At 30.2% G+C, this 15831-nt stretch overlaps 1 protein-coding gene across 1 annotated transcript in view; it reads left to right on the top strand.

Moving 5' to 3' along the window:
- LOC111634735 (elongation factor G, mitochondrial-like) overlaps positions 1-15831 on the top strand; it is a 47242-nt gene that overhangs the window by 29454 nt on the left and 1957 nt on the right. Inside the window, 9 exon segments of the mRNA XM_023379576.1 lie at positions 1384-1420; positions 5962-6116; positions 9263-9341; positions 9430-9685; positions 9750-9942; positions 10273-10423; positions 12994-13086; positions 14955-15030; positions 15107-15175. Coding sequence (XP_023235344.1) covers positions 1384-1420; positions 5962-6116; positions 9263-9341; positions 9430-9685; positions 9750-9942; positions 10273-10423; positions 12994-13086; positions 14955-15030; positions 15107-15175 — 1109 coding nt within the window.

The following is a 15831-nucleotide window of genomic DNA, read 5'->3' on the forward strand; positions in this document are numbered from 1 at the left end:
TTTTTTTCACAAGAAATGTATAAAATTACAATACTTTATTAGACTTACANCTTAAGTACAAATATACACAACCTAAACCCATATATTAAGCAAATATACACCCGCAACTGCTGTAAATGATTGGGCTAAATTTGGATATAATGATTATAAATTATAAATGAATTTGACACTAAAGTGAGGTGTTAGGCGCCCTCGTATTAAAATTAATAATTATAATATTTAATTAATTAATTTAGATTAAACTGGAAGAAAAGAATCGGCCTGAAGTGGGACTCGAACCTGCACTTCCCACTTACCATGAGAACGCATTGCCAGTTACGCTACCCGGACCTTTGGTCCAATTTCCTCTTCCAGTATATATAAGTTTAAGATATAATTATCGATCGTTATTACGATGCTGATTGGGGATGCAATCGTGTCCTTGGCCAGAAACATTCACTCAGGGCACTCAGTTGGCTATTGCAACCCCAGCAAGGTATAGATATATTATATCCAAATTTTGCTTGATCATTTACAGCAGTTGTGGGTGTATATTTGCATTCTCAAGTTTATAGCTTGCAAAAATGCTTTTATGAGGGACAAGAAAGTATCGCTTTTGATTTGCAATGTGATTGTCTGTCAACATCAATGTCTGAGGAGAAAGTGTCAATTGTACATAGGACTGTGAAGTCAGACAGACAGCAGTCAATTGAGCAGATCACCAAGACAGCAGAAATTTTGGTTGGAAGTTGTTATTCCATTCTACATGATCAATTGAACAACCGTATTTGTTAACACACAGTGCCATGAATGCTAACAGCAGACCTCATGAGATATCTTCCTCTTCTCCTAGTTCCCCTACTGTCTTGAAAGAAGCCATCAAAGGACGCCACTTCAAGAATGAAGATATGGGATGAGGTTATACAAAGTGTGACATCTGCATTGCAAGTGCTGTCACGAGACTGCTTTCAAGAATATTTTCAGCAGCTATACCGGCATTGGAAAATTGTGTGGTTAACAAAGGACAATACTTTGAAGGACACATTGTTTGATTTGTCAATTGTACACATACTTGAATTGGAGATATTTTTTCAGACTTCATATATACTTGATTGACTGGCATTGACTTTTATATATTATTTGTGTAAAGATATTCCTTGTATAATACAATAGTTATGTTCTGAAAAAGTGCCTATTATAAATATCTGTGCTATATGAAACAAAGGACTAATGCAAAACGTTGGGTTAGGTTTCAGAAGTTAGCAAAAGTATTATAATCTTTTTTATCACTAAGAGAAATATGTTTATTAAAGCAATCAATAATGTGCTTACAATCAAAAATAAATAAAAAATTACAATTAAAAGTACTGTATTATGCATTAATATTAATTTTAGTTAAACCAGGGTTAAACCAAAATTTTTTATGGATGATGAAATAAAAGTGTTATTAATCAAAAATTTGTTTTAGCAGATTGCATTTGTTCAGTTGGAATATTGATGACTTTTTTCCAAAATTTGTGTTTGAGTACTGAGATAATGCTGTATTTCATTCATCATGTATATGAATGAAGTAATCATGCAGAGGTAAGCAATATCTACAGTTAAAAAAGTTTAATAACACTTATCTAAAAATGTGTAAATAAATTTTACTAAATATGAAGATTAATCAATAAAAATAAAACACAGTGACAATCTTAAGGGCTAAAGTCTGAAAGAAATGATGACTTGGTTAATAGGAAAGTTAGTGCAATTGTTTTCTTCCTTGTCCTATCAGTTTGCACTAAAGTAAACCTGACAAAAAGCACAAAATAATTGAAAATTTCAATATTCTAAAATTCATGGGCAAATTTGAGACAACACATATGCTTACCTGAATAAAAAAAAAACAGTATTGAATAGTGAAGTTTACACTTAAAAAATTGTGAAATTTTGTACAGAGGATTTTGCAAACCATGTTGTAAAAGTACTATGTTGTATGAGGGATACCTGTCCATTGAATATTTATAAATGCAGTAGAACCTCGATTATCCGGACTAATTGGGGATGAAGGTAGTCCGGATAAGGAAAAATCCGGATAATCGAAACAAATACTTTAATTTGTCTTTAAATGGTAATACAACACGTTTTCTTTTCGATGACATATCGGTAATATTGAAAGTAAATACTGTATTTAAATCGTGGTCAAATTTTCAAGAAACAAACGTTCGTATTGAATTTGGACTACTACTGACCAACGCTAACAGACTACCTATTGTTTAAAAGGCCNATTAATGAGTTAAACATTTCACTATATAATTAAATTAAAATATAATAAATAAAGGTTGTAAATTATTAAAAACTAAAAACATCACATAGGAAAACCAAAAAACTAGCATCAAGGTTCAATTTTTCACAATTCAACTGTGTTATGTTAGGGAGACTGTTAACTATGCTTTTTTATAAACGTCATCTAGTATGGTGCTCCAGAATTGGTGGATTATACGACCCGAATTATTGTTTATTTTATTTCTTTCTTTCTTTATGTTTAAATGTTCGTATAATTGACGTTTTTGTGAAAGTGAAAAGACTCAATGAATTTGAGTCTGAGTACTCATAATTGGAAAACTTTAGCTATTATGGACTAATTTTCTGGATCTGATAAAATGCCTTTTTTATATGTGAATTGACTTTGTTATGATGAATATTCAGTTATAATAGACTTTATTTTTTTCTCAAAACACTTAAGGTTTTGAACCAAGGTTTCTAATTCATTGGCCAATGATTATATATATATATACATATACAAGATAGCTTCTAAAAGTTCCCAGAATCATGCTGGGTTAGTCAATTAAAAGTGATGAAAAAGGGAATGTGTAATGCATGTCTTAGCTAAACATGTCATAAAATAGAGATATATGTTCAAACAAAACCATACTTGCTGCAAACAACAACGGTTACCATTCACTGAAGATTATGTTAGCGCGATGTTGTGAAATAGAGTCTGGTGAAAATGTCTGAGGAAGAACAACATGCAAATATCAAAGTTTGTGTGTTATTGGGGGAAAAAAACTTTCTGAGACCTTGAAGATGCTTCAGGATGCCTACATTGAATCTTCCATGAAGCATTCTTAAGTACAAATATACACAACCTAAACCCATATATTAAGCAAATATACACCCGCAACTGCTGTAAATGATTGGGCTAAATTTGGATATAATGATTATAAATTATAAATGAATTTGACACTAAAGTGAGGTGTTAGGCGCCCTCGTATTAAAATTAATAATTATAATATTTAATTAATTAATTTAGATTAAACTGGAAGAAAAGAATCGGCCTGAAGTGGGACTCGAACCTGCACTTCCCACTTACCATGAGAACGCATTGCCAGTTACGCTACCCGGACCTTTGGTCCAATTTCCTCTTCCAGTATATATAAGTTTAAGATATAATTATCGATCGTTATTACGATGCTGATTGGGGATGCAATCGTGTCCTTGGCCAGAAACATTCACTCAGGGCACTCAGTTGGCTATTGCAACCCCAGCAAGGTATAGATATATTATATCCAAATTTTGCTTGATCATTTACAGCAGTTGTGGGTGTATATTTGCATTCTCAAGTTTATAGCTTGCAAAAATGCTTTTATGAGGGACAAGAAAGTATCGCTTTTGATTTGCAATGTGATTGTCTGTCAACATCAATGTCTGAGGAGAAAGTGTCAATTGTACATGGGACTGTGAAGTCAGACAGACAGCAGTCAATTGAGCAGATCACCAAGACAGCAGAAATTTTGGTTGGAAGTTGTTATTCCATTCTACATGATCAATTGAACAACCGTATTTGTTAACACACAGTGCCATGAATGCTAACAGCAGACCTCATGAGATATCTTCCTCTTCTCCTAGTTCCCCTACTGTCTTGAAAGAAGCCATCAAAGGACGCCACTTCAAGAATGAAGATATGGGATGAGGTTATACAAAGTGTGACATCTGCATTGCAAGTGCTGTCACGAGACTGCTTTCAAGAATATTTTCAGCAGCTATACCGGCATTGGAAAATTGTGTGGTTAACAAAGGACAATACTTTGAAGGACACATTGTTTGATTTGTCAATTGTACACATACTTGAATTGGAGATATTTTTTCAGACTTCATATATACTTGATTGACTGGCATTGACTTTTATATATTATTTGTGTAAAGATATTCCTTGTATAATACAATAGTTATGTTCTGAAAAAGTGCCTATTATAAATATCTGTGCTATATGAAACAAAGGACTAATGCAAAACGTTGGGTTAGGTTTCAGAAGTTAGCAAAAGTATTATAATCTTTTTTATCACTAAGAGAAATATGTTTATTAAAGCAATCAATAATGTGCTTACAATCAAAAATAAATAAAAAATTACAATTAAAAGTACTGTATTATGCATTAATATTAATTTTAGTTAAACCAGGGTTAAACCAAAATTTTTTATGGATGATGAAATAAAAGTGTTATTAATCAAAAATTTGTTTTAGCAGATTGCATTTGTTCAGTTGGAATATTGATGACTTTTTTCCAAAATTTGTGTTTGAGTACTGAGATAATGCTGTATTTCATTCATCATGTATATGAATGAAGTAATCATGCAGAGGTAAGCAATATCTACAGTTAAAAAAGTTTAATAACACTTATCTAAAAATGTGTAAATAAATTTTACTAAATATGAAGATTAATCAATAAAAATAAAACACAGTGACAATCTTAAGGGCTAAAGTCTGAAAGAAATGATGACTTGGTTAATAGGAAAGTTAGTGCAATTGTTTTCTTCCTTGTCCTATCAGTTTGCACTAAAGTAAACCTGACAAAAAGCACAAAATAATTGAAAATTTCAATATTCTAAAATTCATGGGCAAATTTGAGACAACACATATGCTTACCTGAATAAAAAAAAAACAGTATTGAATAGTGAAGTTTACACTTAAAAAATTGTGAAATTTTGTACAGAGGATTTTGCAAACCATGTTGTAAAAGTACTATGTTGTATGAGGGATACCTGTCCATTGAATATTTATAAATGCAGTAGAACCTCGATTATCCGGACTAATTGGGGATGAAGGTAGTCCGGATAAGGAAAAATCCGGATAATCGAAACAAATACTTTAATTTGTCTTTAAATGGTAATACAACACGTTTTCTTTTCGATGACATATCGGTAATATTAAAAGTAAATACTGTATTTAAATCGTGATCAAATTTTCAAGAAACAAACGTTCGTATTGAATTTGGACTACTACTGACCAACGCTAACAGACTACCTATTGTTTAAAAGGCCCTCTGGTGGCGCAAGAAGACGGATTTTATAAAATAAAAAGCAGTTGAAACTGCATTTTTATGAATAAAAATTTGACAAACTATTTATCGTTTTATGACGAGTAAAATTTTTTCGTCGCGTTCGCGGCTTTTAAGTAATGCATAAACCTTCGAGGCGCGAGGCCCTTCGGACCGCGAGGCATAGGCGGTGGCCCACGTCGTCCATGCCTTACGCCGCCCTTGGTCATAGAAATGATGTAATTTGAATATAAATTATATATAAATAGGTATGTCAAGTTATATTTTTATCACTACATAAAATATATTTAAGAGTTTACGACCACTGTGATGGGTGAGACGTTGTTAAAACAAAAAAAGTTATGCATTCCATCACTACATAAACAGTGTCGTAATTCGCCAAGTGCAAATCAGCAAATTCGTAAAATTTTTGTTTATTTTGAACAATCCGGATAATCGAAAATCCGGATAATGGAGGTCCGGATAATGGAGTACTGTACTGTATATATATTAACAAATTTTTTGAGTGCTTGACTTTTGTTTAAGTTATTATCTAATGATAAATTTTTATATATATAATAATAATTAGAAGTTGATTCATATGAAATGAGAATGTATATAATTAATTCTTAAAATTTTTGAAGAAATTTTGTTTAATTAATTGCTTTGTAATCTTTCAATTTCAGGCAGCTATCAGAAGAGCTTGTCTTCAGAGAAAATTTCATCCTGTTTTATTGGGAACTGCTTTGAAGAACAAAGGTGTTCAGCCATTACTAGATGCTATTGTTTCCTATTTACCAAATCCTTCTGAAGTAGAAAATGTTGCATATACTGAAGTAGAGTGAGTATTATTATTTAAAATGGTTAAAAGTTTATTTTAAATATTATTACTTATCTCTTCTATATTATTTTAAAACAATTAATATTTATGAATCTCAACTGAACGATCACCTTAAACAATTGGGCTGTAAATTTGCTATTATTAATGATTAAATACTAAATAATTTGGTACTAGAGGTAGACGTTAGGCACCATCTCTTATCTAAATTAATAATTATAATTTTAATAATTTATTAAATAATTTAGAATCATCTGGAAGAAAGAACTAGCCCAGAGAGGGACTTGAACCCATGACCTTTGCTTACTGTGCAGTGCACTTGCCAGTTACGCCATCCAGACACCAAGAAAGCCTTCACTTCCAGATGTATTTAAATTTAGATATAACCTTACATGGTTACTAATGGCACTAGCTGGAGATGACTCCTATGTCCACGGCCTAAGTACATCTCCACAGTGGCACTCAGCCAGCTAATGCCTTACCCGGTGAGGTATATATGTAAGTATACTAAACATCCTAAAGGAGTCATCCCCAGCCAGTGCTGTGAGTAACCACATAAGGTTATATCTAAAATTAAGGTTATATTATAAATTGAAATACATCTGGAAGTGAAGGCCTGCTCAGGGTCCGGATGGTGTAACTGGCACAAGTGCACCACATGATAAGTGGAGGTTGCGGGTTCAAGCCCCACTCCAGGCTAGTTTTTTCTTCTAGATGATTCTAAATTACCAAATTACTAACCAAATTACTTAGTATTTAGTCATTAATAATAGTGAATTTATAGTCTGATTGTTTAAGGCAATCGTTTGGTTGAGTATCTATGTATCGGGCTTTGGGATGTTTAATATACTTATATTTATGAATCTTTAGCAGATGAAATTATGTTATATTATGGTTAATGAATTAGTATTATATATTATATTTAGTATAATATAACAGTATCTTTTAAAGAGATAGTGGTATTTTTAATGGAATTATCTACAACGTCTTTCTGGGTTACTTGTTCCATTTTTACATAGATTTGTCGAATTGGTCAACAGACAATTCAGATTTCTTATAATATCTTTTATGTAACTTGAAATGCATTTTGGACTTTTAGTTACTTTTCAGTTGATTTTTACAATTATTTTCTCAACATTTGTTTATCCATGTAAACAATTAAATTTATTAATTTATTAATAATTATTAACATTCATCATATGATTATTATATATTTTTAATAAAATACAAAAGTATAGAAGATACAAAATGTCAACACTAAATCCGGAATTAGTTACTGGTGTAAATCGTGTTTACACTGGTAACAGGTTCTAGATTTAGTGTTGATTTCACCCCCAGTGTTAAGGTGATGTTGAGTTTCTTATGATACAAAATGTCTTCGGATATCCATTTTCACAATCATCAGCAACAATCTTCATCTACAAAGATGACTTTTTTATGGAGGTTACATCTCTGTTCTCCTCTTTTTATGGAGGTTACATCTTTTAAATCTTTAAGCACAACAGCTTTTAGAATCTCGGAACATTTAACCTGAAGAAGGCTGAAGAATACAGTTGAAAACATTTGTTTTTTTAAAATAAATGTTTTACTGGTTACTCAAAGGTTTATTGTGAATCTATTTTTATATATATTGTACCAGTACCTGGTAAAGAGAAACCTTTACATCTCTGTTCATTTTTCTGTTTGTTTTTAAGCTATGACAATGTCACCAGAGGATGTTTTAACCAATTTGCATTATTGCAGAGACCTAGTCTTCATAAAAAGGTCATCTCTGATGATTGTGAAGATGGATATTCAAAGTCAAAGACATTTTGTTTCTTCTATATTTTTGTACTTTATTAAAAATGTAAATACTGTTGGTCAATTTAAAATGATTACTGTATAATTATCTAACCTTAATTAATTAACACTTTCAAAATGTTTTGTTATAATGATGTTATTTTAAAATTAAGTTGATCATTACGATATTGATTAAGTCAACTGTTATGACAAATCTAGGTAAAAGTGGATTGAATAACCCATAAAGATATCAATGAATACTACTAGATACAAACAACAATGAATTATCTATAGTTTTGTGATTAACACCTTCAAAAGATAGCTTATTTGTATTATTCAATGTTTGCTTTACCATACAGGTATAGGAATTACTTTATAATGATCACTTTAATAATACTTGATATCCAAAATTATAATTTGGAATATAATTATCCTATAGCATAAAGATTAGTATACTGGAATTATGATGCATTATGATTATTTTTAAACTTTTTTTTATAATTTAATATAATATAATTTTATGTAATTTTTTAATTTGCATAATTTATAATCATTTTTAATATAATTTTATTTTGCTATTTAATCTTTTATCAACTCTAAATACAAAAATGAAACCAAATCTTGTATCACTGTACACATACAATAGAAAAATATAGACGCATTTAAAAATTATTGTGTGTATTTGTTTAAAAATAAACATTTACATACTTGTACATCTCATAAGAAAAATTGGATTGCTGAAGAGACAAAAAGATGGTAGCATTACTGTTGTATATTGTTAGCAATAAATTGAATTATAATCAAAGTGTGTTTAGAACTTCATGGTTTGTTGTGTTGCTTGTAAAAATTACTTAAAATATGTTATTGCATAAAGATAAATGTGACTTCAAGTGAGGACATTTTACAAAGATTAAAATGTGCCTATAATGTATTAAAGGATTAAAGGAAAAGTGTCAGATGCAGAATTTTGAAGTGACTGAATTGTCCATTCTCATTTGAATTGTCGATTCAAATGAGAACAAAAAATGTTATTAAAATCTTTTAAAGTTATATTTAGAAAATAAAAAAATAAAGTTTGAATTAAAATAAAGGCTGAATAAAGTTTTGAAAGTTTAAATTAAAAAGTTTGAATTAATTAAAATATATCCTGAAGCATTTAAATAAAATAAAATAATATATCCCAAAGTATATTAAATTTTACATTGATGTGTGCCAAAGTATATTGTTAAATTGCCATAGATTTACTATAAGAAAAAATATACCTCTAAATAGTGCAAAGGTTTTATTGTTATATCTCAAAAATGGACTTATTCTACTTACTTTCAATAATATAACTTGATTTACAAAACTTATTTTAAAAATTGGTACAGAAATGAGGCTGTGAGATTAGTAATGGATCCAACAAGAAATAATTCTAAAACAGGTGTTTGTTTGGCTTTTAAGTTAGAAGTAAGTAATTTTCATAATTCTTTCATTATTAATATTCAGTGTTATATACTAAATTTTTATTATTATATTAAATGTGTGTTTATTTTAGGCTGGAAAATTTGGTCAGTTAACTTATTTACGTGTGTATCAAGGAATGATAAAAAGGGGAGATTGGATATTTAATACACGAACTGGTAAAAGATTAAAAGTATCTCGACTTGTGAGAATGCATGCAGATGAGATGGAAGATATTGAAGAATCCTATGCTGGAGATATATGTGCTTTGTTTGGGGTTGATTGTGCTACTGGTGATACATTTGTAACAGAGAAAAATTTAAAATTATCTATGGTGAATGTTAATCTTGGTATTTTGACAGGAAAGTAAAATAACTAAAGTTTTAGAATAATTTTTTTAAATATTTATTTTAGGAACCCTGTTCGTTCCTGAACCTGTGATATCAATGTCTATCAAACCCAAAGATAAACTTAATGTAGATGCTTTTGCAAAAGCTATAGGCAGATATACTAGAGAAGATCCTACCTATCGAATACACTATGATCATGACATTAAGGAGGTTAATATATTTTATTNATATCGTAACTTGCAATTACACATTGTACAGTCGAAAATCAATATCGGAAAATTGAATAAATGAATATTTATAATAGACATTCCGTATTCTTAGATATGGATCTACAAGTCAGTCTGGTTAAGTCGATAAAATGTGATATATTAATAATGAGGAATATCTAAGATGCCTCGTGATCTTTGAATATATAATTGGTGTGAATATATTGTTTGGCTTTTAAACATATCTACTGTAATGATCAATATATTTGTTTTAATCAGTAAATTTCAATTACAAGAATTTAATTCCTTTAAAAGGAAACAAATCCTTTTATTTGAATTATTTAAAACTTTATTTTAACAAAAATTTCTTTTCAAATAGAGAATGGAAAGAGAATATAATTGTGCTGTGATTTTAGGAAAGCCGAAAGTTGCTTTTAGGGAGAGTTTATTGAAAGCATGTGAATTTGATTATTTACATAAGAAACAACATGGTGGTGCTGGACAGTATGGTAGAGTGATTGGAATTATGGAGGTATCTTTATGTTTAATAATAATTGATGTAAAATTATAAAAATACAGTAAAATCTGCTTATTGTAATCCAGGATATTATCATCAGTCATGAGAATTAGAGTTATAATAATTTTGTTTAAGAATGGAAAATAATTGAGCACTATTCTTCTACGGTTCATTATGGAAGAATGTCGACACTGATTCTGGAAGGCATTAGTTCCCCTCGCGTAACATCGCGCCCCAGAGAAGGCAACGGGAAACCACTCTGGGTAGTAACTTTCCCTAGTATACACCTTGGCGGATTACAAACCTACGCCAGGTGTCGCCGACGTCAGGAATCTGATATGGCACCAAGAAGAAGAAGATTCTGGAAAGATGCGATAAGTTTTTCTATTACACTTTTCAATAGGGAAGTTGTTAGCATTAATAATCTTCAAATTGTTATAATAATAGTTTTCTATGTGTATTTTAAGAATTTTGGTCATCATAATCATCAATTTTAGGTAAACTGGAATTTTTAAGCACTTTTTGTGTTATTAGTATTATCTTCTGGCTAATAATGAGCAATTATTGTTAATCTAAATGAGTGTTATAAATGCTAAACATTAATTGCTTTAATTATTATTTGCTCTTAGCACAGTGGTTCAAATTTCTGGAATTTTACTTATATGCAAGCTGTTATTAATGGTGGTACATAAGCAGGCAAACAATTTTAGATGAATTTATTGATTAACAGTTGTGCTTATAGTTCCTTTTTGCATAGGCATCAAACCACATAACTACACAAAAGTCTAGAAACATTAGGGTTTTACAACAATAACACACACATACATCACACTATATAAAGCTGCTATATCAAAAACATGTGACAGGAAATTTTTAAACACAAATATATACATAAATAGCATGTAAGCATAGTAACAGCTTGTTTTGTATGTCTTGATCTTTAGCTGTCATAGTATTAGTTATCTGTATATAAGCTGAGTAGAATCCACTTCAACAACAACAACAATAATAATGGACCCAAAAGCCACTTCATGGCAGGCATGCTTATGACATAGCTCAGGAGTATGTTGACAAAACTGCATCAAACTACTCGCTGAGTAGGGCTGTCTATTTGGAGAGACTGAGGGATTTATGGTTGCCATTCAAGATCAGGTCATAAACACTAAAAACTACAGAAAACACGTTATGAAGGATACATCACTCACAAATGACTCTTGCAGAAAATGCCACATTCTGCCAGAAACAATACAACGTATAATTTCTGGTTGCAAGCTCTTAGCACAAACATACTATTTATATAGACATAATCAAGTAGCAGATATAATACACCAAGAGTTTGCACACAGAGATTATTAAACATCCATTTATCATATCCATAATCACAGATAAAACAATTCATCACAGTAGACTTGACATCACTTTCATTGACAAATGCAGTAAGATCACTTATATAATAAACATCTCTGTTCCAAACACTCGTAATATAAAAAATGCTCACACTGAAAAAATACACTCCAAATACCCTCATTTGCTCAAGAAATAAGACAGATGGGGAGGATGGATAAGGTATTTATTGTCTGTTGTTCTTTCTTCTACTGGTGTTATACCACGTATATTACACAAAAGTCTACAAACATTAAATCCTAATAAAAACATATACATGGCACTACAGAAATCTGCAATATTGCACGCATCACATTGTTAGGAAGTTTCTACATGTTGACACATATATCAATAACACTTGTTTGGTAGCTATACTTTGACTTTACTCTGACACAGTACTTGGCACCACAATCAGCAGAGCATGATATTTGCAACATAATAATAATAATAATGAGGCCTGACCTATTTAATAATATATTTGGCAGAAAAGAATAATGCAGCATGGTAGAATAAATTAAATCTTTGATGATATCTTTACCAAAAATGAAGGGTAGTTTTGCATCCTTTTGGGCAAGTGAAGTCACAAAAACAAAGTGGTAGAAAGCAAAGTCTAATTTGACAAAATAGAGTTGGCACACACCATTCAGAAAATGGAAACAAAACTTCAGTGAACTGAAATTCAGATGGGTTTAACATTCATCCTATTTCCCTTACTTAGCTGCTTAGGATTACTAACTCTTTCTCTATTTGAAAAAACACTTGAAAGGAAGACAGAGACAGTGGACAAAAGGAGTGGTTGGAGAACAAAAGTTCTGAATTTTTTTTATAATGAGATAAAAACTTTAGAATGTTGTTGTAGGAAGTGCATTGAGACTAAGGAAAAATATATTGAATAATATGTAGTGGTCTTTCATGTGTAGTATTTATTTCTGTGTTAGACTGAGAACTTATTAATAAATTCTCAAGTTATACATTTTTTAGTTGTTTTAATGTCTTTTAAATGTCAGAGTTAATATATCAGTGTTAATAATATCAGAATTGAGTTCTGTAATGATTACCATAAGTGGATTCTGTTGTATTTATTACAAATTATTATTTAAGTTTAGTATTTAAAACTATGTACTATGTCTTAAAACAATGCATTATAATTGAAGATTTATTTAACTCTGGAATGATAATTATAATTTTTATTACATTTTTAGCCTCTTCCACCTGATCAGAATACTCAATTGATTTTTTCTGATGAGACAGTAGGACCAAATGTTCCAAAACAATTTATACCTGCAATTGAAAAGGTATGTAAAGATTTACTAATTTTATATGATCTATATATTAATATATTTGTCATGTGTATTTTCTAACCTTTAACTTTTAGCAATTTATGTTGAAGTTATTTTATAATTCAAATATTCAATGCAAATAATTCATTTGCATACATTAATATAAATTTTCAGGCCAGTTTAATTGTTTTCAATGTTTTGATAATATGAGGAGACTATTTTTCAACATCTGTAAAATGTTTTAATGTAAAAAAATCTTAATTTTAAATAGTTTTTGCTTTTTCTTTAATGATTATTCTATTCTATTTAAAATTATTCAAACATTATTTATTTACTAATTTTATATGATCTGTATTTATAAAATATTGTATGACTGATTTTAGAAGAACAATATAATCTATCTTTCATAGATGAAGTCCAGTTAAAATGTAATAAACATAAAGTTTGATACTTGAATTGGATTTACTCTGTAATACAATGAATAAAGAACAATATCTCATCTAATTTTGCTATCTGATCAGCAACTTTATATTAAATTATATCTTGTTTAGAAAAAATTTTGATAAATCTGTTTTATTTTTGTATTTCTCAAATTATTCAGAATTTGTAGCAATATAATTTATATATTATATTTCAAGTAAAAACTAGAAAATAATATAATCAAGGCTTTAGAGACAATTCCAAGCAACAGGAACTATTGTCAGAAGACTAGTTTTAGGCTGTTCATGGGTGACACCATTTTGGAATAATCATTTTAAATGGCTCCTAGCCAAAAGAAACAATAGGACATCTGTATCATCTCTGCATGCTAGCCTTGTGTCATCCACAGAAAGCCAGGTGTCTGTCTCAACTGTTACCAGAAGGCTTCATAAGGCTAAACTCTATGCTTGTCAACCAACATGTTTGCTTTAACCTTCAGACGTAGACAGGCTTGCCTGAAGTGGTATCAGGAGCATATAGGCTGGGCTTGAGGATAATAAGCTCATGTTCTGTTCACAGATGAGTATAGGTTCAGCAAGGTTGTAATCCATTACAAACCATAAAATTAATGGAAAGATATGCTTTCAGTGGTTGTAGAAAGACCATCTGGGCTGGGTTTTCATTACGTGAATGCACTGACCTCTGTGTGTTTGGAGGTACCATTACTTCTCAGAGGTCTCTGGATGAGATGTTGGACCACTATGTCAAACCTTATACTAGTGCAATTGGAGAAAATTTCATTTTATTGGATGATAATGCTCGTCCACATTGAGCAAGATTGGCTGATCAATATCTTTACGAAGACATTGTCATATCCCCTCCACAAACTCTTGGTGACCTCCAAACCAATCTTTTGCTTTTTCACTTTTTGCAATTTCTTGTGCTTAACTTTTAACAAGCAGTGTATTTTTATATATATATTTATTATTTATTTACTAATTGTGGATTTTTATGTACTTTTAATGTAATTTTTATTTTTTATTTATTTTTCTTCGTTTACTTTCATATTTATTTGTATTTTTATTCCTTTGTTTTAATTTTTAATTTAAATCAACCAGCATTCTGTTTCAAACTTTATCCATTATATTCTATTTTTGCTGAGTTCGATTTTTGTATTTTTACCAGAGGATGATTTTTAAAAATGATTGAAAACATTTGTAGTTAAATTGGTTTTGCTGCTTGTGAAGATTTCTTGAGGGTCTGAATTTCTATTATCACAGTTTCTATTTTAAGAATTATATTGTTGATATATTTCTGTTTAATTTGAAACTTTTTATTTATTAGTTACCTTAATCAGTTTTTAATTAAAGAGTATTTAATGCTATCATCTCAGAATTTCATAAAATTCCATAATTTGTAATAAATAACTGTAGTGCTTATATGTGAATTAATATTTCATTTAGTCATTCAGATCTTGCTGTGAGAAAGGATTGCTATCTGGTCATAAAATTGCTGGTGTTAAATTTCGTCTGACAGATGGTATGTATTTTTATTAGTGATCGACTTAAATTGTTTATAAGATTTAGTAATTATTGTTTTTATTTCTTTTTTTTAGGAGATCATCATATAGTAGATTCCAATGATTTATCATTTTCACTTGCAGTTCAAGGAGCAATTAAACAAGGTTTGTCAATAATTATTCTATGATTTTTTTATTTCTTTTCACCTTGTGGACCTGCCTCTAAGAAGATTGTTTTTCTATGCCCACAATAGTAACAACTAGGTTGTGAGGGAAGGGGCTTGACATACTTGAGACAGACTAGATGAAAAATTTTTGAGGTAATCTGGGCAGTGAACCTCAAAAATTTTTCATCTGCCACTTAAGGATAATCTGCCCCAGATAAACCTGGGCAGTGAATCTTGATTCCTCAGAGTGGCACGCTGATACCTTTATCATATTCTTAAACTGCAGTGAACAAAATTAATTATAAACACATTAATGCATTCTTGTGATGAATCTGACATCATTCAGTTTTAGTATCTCACTGTTGTCAGGTTTTGATCTAATCTCCTGTTCAATCCTCAAAATTTACCTGTTTTGAATTTTCAACATTGACCTGTCCTAGTAGGTCAAATTCAAATATACAAAGAAAATGGCTTGTAGTTTACTAAGAGAGTACCCTATTTAAGTTAATATCTCTGCTGTATTTATGCACGATACTTACATCGGAATATACTGAGGAAAAGCATTCTGAATCTTTATGGCTTTATTCAGCAGGCATTCAGCTTTATGGCTTATACAGTGATTATTCTTGGCATGCTTAAATATAGTTAACTTCT

This window comes from Centruroides sculpturatus, unplaced genomic scaffold (assembly GCF_000671375.1).
Source record: "Centruroides sculpturatus isolate CEXI.00-Female unplaced genomic scaffold, Cexi_2.0 scaffold462, whole genome shotgun sequence".
NCBI lineage: Eukaryota > Metazoa > Arthropoda > Arachnida > Scorpiones > Buthidae > Centruroides > Centruroides sculpturatus.